The 13650-nt window shown below is 39.4% G+C and overlaps 1 protein-coding gene across 2 annotated transcripts in view; it reads right to left on the bottom strand.

Annotated features, from left to right (window-relative positions):
- Window positions 1-13650, bottom strand: part of LOC121578286 (contactin-4) — a 192648-nt gene that overhangs the window by 13228 nt on the left and 165770 nt on the right. For both annotated transcript variants that reach the window (XM_041892555.1, XM_041892556.1), the window contains exon 12: window positions 12181-12308. In XM_041892555.1, the coding sequence (XP_041748489.1) occupies window positions 12181-12308 (128 nt within the window). The remainder of the gene's footprint in view (window positions 1-12180; window positions 12309-13650) is intronic.

Here is a 13650-nt window from a genome sequence, read left to right as displayed (position 1 = left end):
ACCCCCTGACTTCTGGAGCCACTCAACGAAAAATAAACACATGCGGGGCTCACCCTTCACAACACATTCTCTATTCAAGTCTCTGCATGCATGTGGTGTGTTGGTGTTGTTTCACTGAGGAATTAGACAGACAGTGTTCCTCGTCTCCAGTGTGAGTATGAGCAGAGACAAGAAAGATAGCTACAGGAGCACGAGAGCGGAAGGATGAGAGGAATAAGGAACCCCTTTGTTCTGATGCTGTAAGGTGCTTGTCTCCCTGTTGAGGGTGCTGTGAGTACTCAGTTGAAATATCCACTCTGAGCACCAACTAAATTAACCATGGCAAATTATCCCTGGACAGGCAGCCATAGATTCCTGTAGAAAGTGCCGGCAGTGCAGTCTTCATCCAGAGCTAATTCGATACCTGCATTGCAGGGTTGGTGTCAATTCTGAATTAAGTTGCGACTTGGTCTTTAATTCCAATTAAATTCTTGAATTTAAATTCAATTTGAATTGGCCACATCCAATAGGAAGCAGAATTTGAATTTAATTTGAATTAAAGGAAGTAGAATTGAAATTCTAATAGATAATTTATTCCATACATCATTATGAATGTTTATTTTGACATAATATATGGTTGCCAATACTATGTTTAATATTCTTGAAACATGTAATTTTTTAAATCATTACAGTGGTCTGGAAACATTCTAAGATTATTTTGTAGGTTCATAATTCATAATTCACTTACATATTATTAAATATATAAATACATTTCCCAGAACGCATTAGATCAAACACTCCAGAATGGAAGGATGGAACAGAATGGAACAACCTAACATCTCATGACAAAAATACAAACAAAATACTGTTTGACATCTTCAAGTTATAATCAAACTGATATTTAAAATGGAATCTGTATTCAGTAAGAAGTGGCAGATGTTTTTGGCAAAATATTTTTCAAAGGAATGAGATTCATACTGTATCTTTCATGTCTCAGTTGAATTTCTTTAAATTGTTTTGAATTGAATTCTACTTCTGTCATGATCGTCGAAGGAGGACCAAGGCGCAGCGTGAAAGGTGAACATATTTATTAAATAATGATAACACGAACAAAAACAACAAACGATAACGTGACGGCCAAAGGTGCAACACACAAACCTATACAGGAACAAGATCCCACAAACACTGTGGGAAAACTGGCTGCTTAAGTATGGGTCCCAATCAGAGACAACAAGCAACAGCTGATACACGTTGCCTCTGATTGAGAACCACACTGGCCAACATAGAAATACAAAACTAGAACAAAAACAAATGAAAACTCACACCCTGGCTCAACATACTAGAGTCCCCAGAGCCAGGGCGTGACAACTTCCTTTAATTCAAATTCAATTCAATTTCTGCTTCCTGTTTGGTGTGGCCAATTAAAATTTAAAATGTCAATTCATAGGTTGAATTGAATTAAATTCTGAAATTCTGAATTGACCACAACCTTGCTGCGTTGTATGCCCCCTACTCAGAATGTGATTTATCTAGTCTCTTTCTGATATCAGAGTAGAGCGCTATCAGCTGGTGGGTTTTGTTCAGTAGCGGTGCGTGGGTAAAATCACTGGGGAAGCCAAGCCAGGAAAAAAAAGGCATATTACAGCCTATGTGTTGTGAGAATTGCATTGTTTGCTCTATAACCTTTTAGTTCATATGCCTTGCCACCATGATATATAGGCCTACGGCCGAGACAATAAGAAGACACAGCGGCAGAATAAATTCAACCACACCTTTGTTTCATCACAAAACCAGAGAGCAACATCTGTCCGGTGGAGTCCACAAAGCATATTGCATGTAACAAACAGTTACATGACCTACAGCATGGTCAATCAGGTTAATGTTTTCGACATTTCTCGGACTACTAAACAACTATTGATTTAGAACACCGGAGAGTTACTGCAAGTCGCAAAGAAAACAGGAGCTGCCTCCACTAGTCCAGCACCATTTCAATTTCAACATCATCTAATCCCCTATACTTAGTCTAATACTGTGACAAAAGTATTTTAGTCCAATCAATGTAAGCTAAATATCATGTGGCTGTCCATGATACTGATTTCTGATGTGTGTGTTTTGGTTTTACTATCCTTGTGGGAACCAGATGTGCTCACAAGGATCGTAAAACAAGGAAAATTAAGAGAAGCGGGGACATTTTGCTGGTCCTCACAAGGAAAAAGGCTATTTTAAGCTTGGGGGTTAGGTTTAAGGTTAGGGTTACAATTAGGGTTAGGGGTTAGGTTTAGGGTTAGGGTTAGGATTTAGGGTTTGGGGTTAAGGTTAGGGTTAGGTTAAGGGTTAGGGGTTTGGGAAAATAGGATTTTGAATGAGAATCAATTGTTTGGTCCCCACAAGGATAGTAAAACAAATGTGTGTGTGTGTGTGTGTGTGTGTGTGTGTGTGTGTGTGTGTGTGTAAGTAGAAAAAACATGTTGACTCACCCTACTTGTAGAGAAACACCAATACCATCCTCCTCTCTTTCATGTTGCCGAAACGGTCTATGACTCTGTCATACAGTACACGCTTTTAGTTTTTGTTGTCCTAGGCTACCTGGCTAAAATGCATGCTCGCTAGCCTAACTTATTTTCATGGGCAACTATTAGTCAGCTAACATTAGCCTACTACATCTAGCTACATATTGAACTTCCATCCTCTTAGGCCAGAGGCACAATGAATGAATTTATGGTTTGGATCAGAATCACCGTTATAATCATTAGCCAGTACGGAGAATTAAGTAAAACCACGAATCCAAATCTCTATCTCCATTCCTGGCTAATTTAGGAAAGGGACAATTTTAGCTAGCTAGCTAGCCACCAGAAGACAACAACACAACGAGATGCAACAATTCTAGTTTTTTTCTGTCAATGAAGTTTGGCTTTTGATGTGATTGGTGTGAAGCCAAATCCAAACTGGCTTCCCTTGACACTTTATTTTTTGGTGCGCCAGGACCATTCACAGTTGAGTTCACTCAGTTTAACTCAACGCTCATTGGTTATTATTCTATAATATTTTTATCAAGGGAGAATGCTCACTGGCTTCCCTTGCATTCATTGACATGGGCGGCAACAGTGTCATACTCTTTTTGACCAGACAGTGTCAGATAGATGGGCTAAACATACAGAGACAGAGGGGGCGCTGTTTCGCTCACTCGGATGCTTTCCGGTGAGATACATTCAGCCTCTTGCAAATTGAAGGGAAATTATGAAACAGAGAGACAAAAGATAAATTATTTTATGTTTTTTTCTTGGTCCATTTTTTGGGGGAAGCCTTGCTTCCCTTGGCATCCATGAATACACGCCACTGACTTTGTTAAACGTACAGTGAGAGGGTGTCTCAGCCCTATTCCAGGAAAGATAAAATGGGGAGCTATATAGTGACACAGTCAGACACAAAGGGACACATGAGGGCAACTATTCAAGTGTCTGGGTCTGGATTTCTATTTGCAGAGAGAACACGTTTAATAAATGTCCATCAATGCCAATAGGGTTGAAAGGGCAAAAAAGCTATACCTCCTCTTTCCCCTGACAGATCACTTGTGAGAATAGGGCAAAAAGGAGCTTTGGGTTTGACTGTCTAATTCCTGACAAAATGCCAATTGTTATAGTTTGCTGATCTGAAGTTTTTTTTTTTTTGTCCTATCAGTAAGGTATCCTTATGACGTAATTGTCACAAATTTACAAGCCTAATGACATGTGACTGTCAAGACAGAGTGCTGACAAAATACAGGTGAAATATCCAATGCTAACTGACATAGCAACCTAAATGCTAATGTGACAGAAGTCATTTAAAAAACCATGGGGGCCAGATATATGGCCATGCATAGTCAGCTCTAAGCTCTGAGGCTGACCAGAGCCAATAATTCACTGTAAAGATGACACTGGGAAAACGTCTCTTATTACTCCACTCAATCATCATTTGTGACAGATTGTATGGATAACACTGCTTGGTTACACGAACTCAGCAGAGCTCTCCAGCATCATTTGATTGATATCTATCTTGTATAATGCCTTGTTACCTACTGTGGCTATAAGAGCGAGGTAGCACACCCCTCTCACTAAGCAAAGTCAATCAGAGACAAGATGGTAGGCTTGTAACCACACCGACAGATAGATCCCACTACACTCCAGGGACTGCTGGGAGGGTGAGCAGCAGAAAAACTGGAGAGACATGAAATTGCATAGTAATATCGTTAAAGTGGGAGGTCAATGACGGGAAAGAGAGAGAGATAGAAGGGGCTGGGCTAACTGTTTAAGGTGTGAATTAATGTGGGCTCCATCCTCCCCGGTCTCTGTGGCTTGCGGCTGACACGCCTCACTCTGCCAGTTCCTCTGCTCAGACTCTGCTCATCCCACAAACAGCCAGTCATACGTGAATAATGCTCTCACAGGCTATGTAGCTAGTGCTACTGAGGCAGAGATGCCCCATCGACCACTGTGGAGACTTCCCTCCAAGTTGGGGGGGGGGGGTGTAAATGTGTACTCCTCTCTGGTGTACATATTCTTAAGGCCCTCTGCTCAAGGGTGGCTATGTGCAGTTGAATAATGCATTAGGAGTATTCCAGAGTCACGTGGTTGAGGAATTTCACAGAGTTTTCACAGAGGCAGTTTTTCCCTATATTAATTTATAAATTGTTGCCACTGCTGCAAAAAAAGCTGTACTTTTTAAAATATATATATTTCTGCGGAGATGCGTTTTTAAATTAATAGTCGTTGACTCAATGACTGGAAGTCTATGGGAACAGCTAGCATGTCATTGCGCTAACGCTAATAGCAATGCACCCTGTAACTAACTTCTTATAGGGTGTCTGCAAGAAATAAAATGTTCAAACCCAATCTTAATTTCCCATCCTTTTAGATCAAGGAAACACAAAGGAAGCCCTTTACCAATGCAGAGCAAAACAAATTATTCTAAAGCCATTCAACATGAATACTTAACATTTTCCTCAAGAGACAAAAATGATTCTCTCAAGGACAAACCTCAATGGAGTATTGGTGGTTGGTGAGCAAACGTTGTGCAAATAATGAGACATATTCTAGTGAGCTGCTCTCAACACTCTATTCATCCTGTCTATAATAGTACATCTGTAGCTACCCGCGGATAAGATATGTGACTGGATTTCTCTTCTCTCTTTTTTCACACTATATAAAAGTACAGTCTCAGAGCATTTGTATATTGTATATCATACACTGTAGTTGGAGGAAACATGGGAAAGTTATGCTGCTTTGAAAGTTAATAAACTTGTTATGCCACTAAAGGCCAATTTATACCCTACGGAGACGGAAAATGTGTGTGGCAACATTGTTTTTTCGTCACAAAAGGGGCAAATCCTTAAGTACTCACAAACATTTGATGGATTCCTGCGCCCCATAACATTTGGAACGCAACATATAATTCCTTGCGTAGCCATGGGGAGGGTGCTGTGTCGGCAATTAAGCTGTATTTTACCACCAACTCCCTTGGTTCCTTGATCTGATCTATTTATACTGTATAGGCTATGCATCAAGTAGCCTATTTTGCATTGATAACCAAATATAATCTCAGTAAACTGTTCACACAGTAAACCAAACAACATTGTAGCCTTATTAGAATCCCCCCAAAATATAGTAGTGATAACAACGTGATTCTAGGCTATTTTGAAATGGTAAAAACAGCTGCTAGCAGCATATCAAACTGGGATAATGTTGTAGGTTACAATGGCAAGAATAAGAATATTTGGCATATTTTTTTATTGTGAGTCAGCATGGCATTGTACTCCAGAAAGTGGTCTCTCTACTTAAACTTTTTGCCAGCTAATTTCAGGGCAGCAATGTTTTTGAGAGCTCTAGGAACACTTTTGCAGTTGTCCATAGCAATATCTTTAAAAAAAAGCTGCAGTAGCAAAGATTATCTATAAACTGTCCAGGGAAGCCCCATTCTGTTAAAGACAGAAGCCTGTGACATGACAGACCAATCAGGACTCATCATTTGACATGTCCAACCACTCCATTATCTCTGCCAATCATGGCTAACCAGGAAGGATCCTGTCTTTCTCCCTATAATGGCTCAGCGCTTTCTCCTTGGCTAAACTAGGCTCATAATTTAACATAGCTGGCCCGCGCCACAGACAGCTATATCATTCTGCTAATACAAGACTAGAAAAGCCCAGTGCACTACTTCTGTGAAAAAATTATTTAAAAGGTTTTTTTTGGGGGGGGGAATTCTGATTTTACAGGGCTGTAGCACCCTCAGCACCCCTACTTCCCGCGGATATGATTCAACCCCTTTGTTATGGCAAGCCTAAATAAGTTCAGGAGTAAAGATGTGCTTAACAAGTCACATAATAAGTTGCATGGACTCACTCTGTGTGCAATAATAGTGTTTAACATGATTTTTGAATGACTACCTCATCTCTGATTGTATTGACTCATACAATTATCTGTAAGGTCCCTCAGTCGAGCAGTGAATTTCAAACACAGATTCATCCACAAAGACCAGGGAGGTTTTCCAATGCCTCGCAAAGAAGGGCACCCATTGGTAGATGGGTAAAAAAAATATATATTGAATATCCCTTTGAGCATGGTGAAGTTATTAATTACACTCTGGATGATGTATCAATACACCCAGTCACTACAAAGATACAGGTGTCCGTCCTAACTCAGTTGCCGGAGAGGAAGCAAACCGCTCAGGGATTTCTCAATGAGGCCAATGGTGATTTTAAAACAGTTAGAGAATGACTGTGATAGGAGAAACTGAGCATGGATCAACAACATTGTAGTTACTCCACAATACTAACCTAATTGACAGAGTGAAAAGAAGGAAGCCTGTACAGAACAAAAATATTCCAAAATATGCATCCTGTTTGCAACAAGGCACTAAAGTAATACTGCAAAAAATTTGGCAAAGCAATTAACTTTTTGTCCTGAATACAAAGCGTTATGTTTGGGGCAAATCCAATACAACACATTACTGAGTACCACTCTCCATATTTCAAGCATAGTGGTGGCTGCATCATGTTATGGGTATGCTTGTAATAGTTAAGGACTGGGGAGTTTTTCAGGATAAAAAAGAAATAGAATGGAACTAAGCACATGCAAAATCCTAGAGGAAAACCTGGTTCAGTCTGCTTTCCACCAGACACTGGGAGATGAATTCACCTTTCAGCAGGACAATAACATAAAACACAAGGCCAAATATACACTGGAGTTGCTTATCAAGAGGACAGTGAATATTCCTGAGTGGCCGGGTTAGAGTTTTGACTTAAATCTACTTGAAAATCTATGGCAAGACCTGAAAATGTTTGTCTAGCAATGATCAACAACCAATTTGACAGAGCTTGAAGAATTTTGAAAATAATAATGGGGAAATGTTGCAGAATCCAGGTGTGGAAAGCTTTTAGAGACTTACCCAGAAAGACTGGAAAAGTTTAAGAAACACAGCTGTAATCGTGCCAAAGGTGCTTGTACAAAGTATTGACGTAAATTAGATATTTCTGTATTTCAATTCAATCCATTTTGAATTCAGGCTGTAACAAAACAAAATGTGGAATAAGTCGAGGGGTATGAATACTTTCTGAAGGCACTGTATGCTTATTGTAACATTTTCCAATCATCACAGTCTGAGTCTACTGACTCATTGCAGATTGTGCAGTAAAAACAACTCACAGAGGTCAGTCTGAAATCTATATGTTTTTTTGGTCCGTTTCTTCTGCCCACAACCCCTGCGTAAGTTCTTCTACTCCTAAATAATTCCAGCATCCAAACAATGCACTGTGCACACACCATTTGATGAATGGAAAGAGACAAAACACCAAAAAGTCACATTTGGCGATTGTCATTAGGCATACACTCTTGTAGCCTGAATTAATTGATTTGTCTTGCTGACACATGGACCATTTTGTAAAAGTCAAGACACCTGAAAAGGTGCTGAAATGCAAGACTGTCCCGGGAGGTCATCACTAGTTACCACAGCCACAAAGTCATAATTATGGCTAAACCCAGGCTATCTCTACAATGTGTTTTCATCAAATCTTTAAACCTAACCTTAACCCTAACATTAACCACACTGCTAACCTTATGCCTAACCCTAACCTTAAATTAAGTTTTCATACATTTTTACGATATAGCCAAACTTTGTGGCTCTGGTAACTAATGACAACCATCCCAGGTGCAGCCACATGGGATAATAAAAAATACAAATACCTTAACAGAAGGGGTGTTCGTTTCATTTGGAATAAGCTTTTATTTTCATATTTACAACTTTAGCAGTACACAATTGCATTTTAAACAAATAGGAAAATGGTGAAATTAGCATTATTTAGAGACCCCCCAAAGATTGACTTTTGTTGCATTTAGCGGGGCTCATCTTTCATTCAGGGGGGTGTAGCACCCCACTGGCCGCCCTGTAATTTGCACTCTGCCTGAAAGAGCACAGCATAAATCGTTCAGACAATGTATCTTTTATCCTGCACCTATGAAAAATCACACCACTGGAAGTGACAAAAGCAATGACCACTGCCACCTCTCTGAACTTAGTTTTAGACTTTTATGATAACCTGCTGATCCAAGCAATCCTTTTTAAAGTATGTATGTCACAACAAAGGACCCTGAAATGTAATTGGAAAGGTGACACGATGACTACTCGCAACAGAAAATCACATTGTTGAAAAATAAAATGAATTGCCATCTCAGACATCCACAAAGGAGTGAACTCAACATTGAGTTAAGGAGTTTTGAGGCCATTGACCAGCTGTAATTACTAATTGCAATATTCCATTTCCACTGCAATCAACATTCTGAGAGTCCATTTCCTAATCAAGACTGATTAAACTGGTTAATATCCCCTCAGTGTTGAACTAATGGGGACATTAACAGGGTTCATCTGTTGTGACTGCTCCTCTGCTGTTGTCTAGGTGGTTTATTCACATCCACAGTAAATAAATGCATTGTGACAGGTATTTTTCAGTATTCATATAGCCACAGTCAATTTGAATAAACTACTGTCATCTCCCATAAGGGCTGCTCTCATTTCGGAAATTCCTCCAACTAAACAGGTTTCCAATCCTCAAATAAATAGTGCATGTACATTTCCCTGAACCATTTTCCCTACAGTATCGATTGTGACAGAGAGGCACAAGATCATATATGAGAACTTTTGTACATCAGCCCAAGAATGCAGCTATCACATAATGATGGAAAGTAAACCGTTAAGGCAGAATGTCAAATAAAGCTCATATATTGCCTTTCACGTGAATAATGAGAGGATAACAGCCGGGCATATTTACACAGCATATAGACACACAAGCATATTTCTTTAGAGCCAGATTGGAAAATCATAGATGGTCCATCAACCTGAACCAAGAGTGACGTTTAAAGGCTTTCAGAACAGTGAGCTGTTGGGGAGGGGGGAGGGGGGTCCAACATGTTTATTCACAGCGGGTGATAAATGGTTAAAGGGGCTCTGTAGAGTGTAAAAAATAATGTTCAACTCATTATGTCAAATAGAGTGTAAATTTAACAGCAATGAACTGTATATAGCCATTTATCTAGGTGAAAATACTGATATATGTTTTGATTTCTTCACTCAATTAAAGCGGTTTTCTGTGGTAGCAGATGATTCTAGAGATGAAATGAGCGGGCCATGCAGTGAATGAGGGTTTGTTGTAAGGCATCAGCAGAAAGCTGTCTGTGGAAAGGTGCACTCTAAGCTCTCGCTCCACATCCTTGTCTGCTGACTTTCTAGCATTTATAATATATGAAATCTGTGTTTTATTATTAATCGGGATAAGGAAACATGGCTTGACAGTGATTTACAGAAGACACAGCTGGTGTTGAAGAAATTACTTTATGCTGGATCTGAGCATTCATTACCTTATGTGCCCCGATGTTAGTGAACAGGCTGTAACATGCATAATCTGCAGGTACTATCAGGACACCTCATGCAGTTACAATCAATCATTAAGTAATTGCAGATTTGAAATTCGTTAGGGGCCACAATAGGCGATCCACCAGTGTTTCTATGGCAACCACTTTGCAATGCTAAAACACAAGGGAATTCCAAAAGGTATTTCAACAGAGGACCTTACTGTTTACTCTGCATTTCAAAGGGCTTTGGAGATCGCTAAGTTGTAGAGGGAGGAAAATTAAATGGATTGAACCCTTGAACAAACATGACATAGTACTCCACAGCAGCGGCTTTGTCTTCTATGCTCTGTGAAACCTAGCATTAAACTTTAAAGGCAGAAAAAACATATATAATTTCTCATCGCACTGCGTTTAAAGCTTCTCTGTATTGCTTTATCAATTGAGACATGATCAAGAGTCATTGCATCCCCTAGTGTCTTATATAGTGCAATTTACCATCAGCAATATAGTGGGTTGAGGTCAAGGGGTGGGAAAGTGTTTTACGGTTAGTTTTCACTGAGTACTGACTCAAGGGTTGTCACGTTCGATATTCACTCAGACCTTTCGTTTTCTGCCATTTCATCACGGTCAAATGTTTAAATAACCTCCAATGTTCAATCTCAAATAAGAAGAAACATTATGCATCCGAAAAGAGAGGGGGTGCTAGGCAAATTCTTCAGTTTTTGCCAGTTTAAAAGGTGCCAACTCTACTTTCCAATTCCAACCTAAAATATAGCCGTAAGCAGCCATTCAACAGCGCCACCATGTGGCCAAACAGAACCATACCCTACAGGTTAGCTAGACTCACGTCCCTGAGCATGTGTGCCACATTTCATCACTCTGACTCAAACAGAGATATAAATATGTGTCCATTATGTGCTTGCATTTGTTGAGTCTTGACAGTGTTTTGAACATATGTATCAAGTTTATGCATTTATGTGCCAGACCAAGCCCACGTGAGAGTTTATTGATCAGTATTGGCCATGTTGTTTGAGCTACTAGCCTGGAAGATAATGTGTTGGTCCATAGATGCCACATATAAAGTTTTGTGCAGATCGGTCATTCGGTGCCAGAGGAGTAGCGTTTTAAGTATTTTTTGAAAAATGCAAAATCGCGGAAAATCCATCATGGTAGACCTTATGGGTCCTTGAGGCAAATTTGTCCCTCGTAAGGAGAGGGACATATGTACCAGATTTCAGGATTCTAGGTCTGACGGGGTAAGGGCATGACTTTTTAAAGTTTTCATCTTCAATTGCTTGTTATAGAGCCACCATGTGGCCAATTGTTTTGCCATTGCGTGCGAGGCTGTGGCCCTTGGCCCTTTACCTTTTTTTGTTAAGTCTTAACCTTGTAAGTCTTACCATCTAACAGGAATTTGCATGTGAAATTTCCCTTATGGAAGAATAATAATAACAACACCAACAAATGCAGAAGGGTTTCACCCAGCTTCGCTGCTTGAACCCCTAATAAATACAATGACACAGAAAAACTGATCTACAGTATAATAATGAGACAGTTGGCTGTCATTAACATTCAGCTCATTCCAATAATCAATTGTAATATTGAGATCAATATTTGACACTTTGGAATATGAATCAAAGACCTAACTGACAACTTTTTATCCCTGGGGACAGACATGTGGGATGAGGGATCAATATCTCTTAAATTGTAGACAGGCAAAACACACCACCAACAAAGAAAGTCATTATAGAAAAAAATTATGTCACAACACAACAGGACCAGACCTGACCTCTGAAAAAATAGGTCACGTTAGGGTTAAAGTTAACGCAAAAAAAGGAAAAAAATATCACCAATACTCCTTACGGCAGCAGGACAGAAAAAACCTGCAGCACAAACACAGCCAAAACACCCAGTACACAGCACCTTACACCCGCCTCTCATTCATATTTAATGAAGTATAATAAGTCCCAGCAACAGAGCAGAAACGCGACCCTCAATCCCACGGGGTGACTCCTCCAGATTATTTAATAAACACTACTCCTCTTCTCATCTCTTCTACACTTATACTGTACCAATAATCTGGTTGGTCTGGAGGTCTAGAGACAGCGCTGAATATTCACTACAGTACATGGTGAGGGCAACAGTGCAGCCTCCAACTCTGTTTCTTAATGAGCGCTAAGTGCAAGAACCCATTGATACCGTCACTTATCTCCTGTGAACAGCCTGTCACAAGATAAGTTCACAAGCTGTATCCTATGAGAAATCACAACCCTATTTAAAGATGTAATAATCCCATACAGTATAAGATAATGACAAATAGGCCTACCTTTGACCATGAGAGTCCCGGAGCTGCTTGCCACTCCAAACTGGTTGCTTGCCACACAAGTGTAAAGGCTTGCATCTGGTTTGGTTGCATTCTGTATCCGGAGGTTTCCGTTGTCCAGAATGGAAACTCTGCAGGCAGAAAGATTGTGTTACAGATCACTAACATTGCATGACCACATTTCTTTCCCACTTTTATTGCAGTCTGTGAATTTCAATTGTCAATTTAAAGGTAAAACTTTTTGCATTGTTCATCATCGTTAAGCATGGGTGTTCCCCAGAGAGAAATGCAATCAGTCTAGCAGTTACAATGTCTTCAGAAAATGGAAAACATCAATGTCTATATCATGCATTGATTGAAATTAAATTAAATATTTGATTATATACTGTATTTGATCATATAAACTTCCACTCTACTTTTCACCTTGTATGTCTACGTGCCAACTCAAAGAATTAGAATATGACACTTAAAATCTAACTATTGTGACTGGGAATGTTTAGAAACATTTCTAATTGTGCTCTGGTCTTTTATAAGAGATAAAATGTGACAAAGCGGTCAAATGGCTAATTCATGTCATCATATGACCGCAAGACATCCAGGACCAGGACAACAGTCACTTCATCTCTGCATGGCCTTTACACAATGGCCACTGGTACTACTAAAGGTCAATGATCCTTAACCAAACTCGACATTTTCCTAAATAACAAGCAACAAATTGAAATAGTGACCTTAAAAGCAAGGCAGTGTGGGAAATTGGGAAGACCAATTTATTAAACCGTGGAGTGATTCTAATTATCTGAAACTGTGTGCAAACTGTAAATATGAAAAAAGCCCCCAGCCCAATTGTAAAGCAGACAAGAAAAATTGTGCTCTATCTTTGCATTGCATTTTCCCCTGTGATCTGCTGTGTAGTGTAAGGGACAGTTTAAAGCAAACTGTCACCTACAGTTCTGTGTAATAGCAGGTAATTTATTGCAACTCTGGAAATTGTTCAGTTAGCGAAGCCACTTATCTAAGATGTTCTGATTACACGAGGAGAAATATGCTTTTAATAATAATAATGAGTTTGTAAACACTACACTCAAATTTAGGTTGCACCAATTTAACGTAAAAATATTAGGGCAAGAAGCATGAAAAAAAACTGTTTTTAAATTACATATACTTATCTTAATGACTGAATGTGTTTGTGATTTAATCTGGCAACCTTACCTGACAAAACACTTTAAATGACCCATTATCCTGTCAATTTACTATAATCAAGTGAGACAATCACGTTCTGGTCTATATCGGAATATATTGGATAGGAGGAGAAGAAAACAGACATGACGAGAGTTAAACAAGTACTGCAGCAGTCACAGAACTACCATACATTGTATTTCAGTCATAGAGTCACCTCATTGTTCAGTTGAAAGAACTGAACAATGAAGTTGCAAAACACTTGGATAGTTGTTTCAAGAACAATAAATATTATAG

Source organism: Coregonus clupeaformis, chromosome 12, assembly GCF_020615455.1.
Source record: "Coregonus clupeaformis isolate EN_2021a chromosome 12, ASM2061545v1, whole genome shotgun sequence".
NCBI lineage: Eukaryota > Metazoa > Chordata > Actinopteri > Salmoniformes > Salmonidae > Coregonus > Coregonus clupeaformis.
Note: the sequence above shows the minus strand (reverse complement) of the source record. Positions and strands in the feature narration are given on the sequence as shown.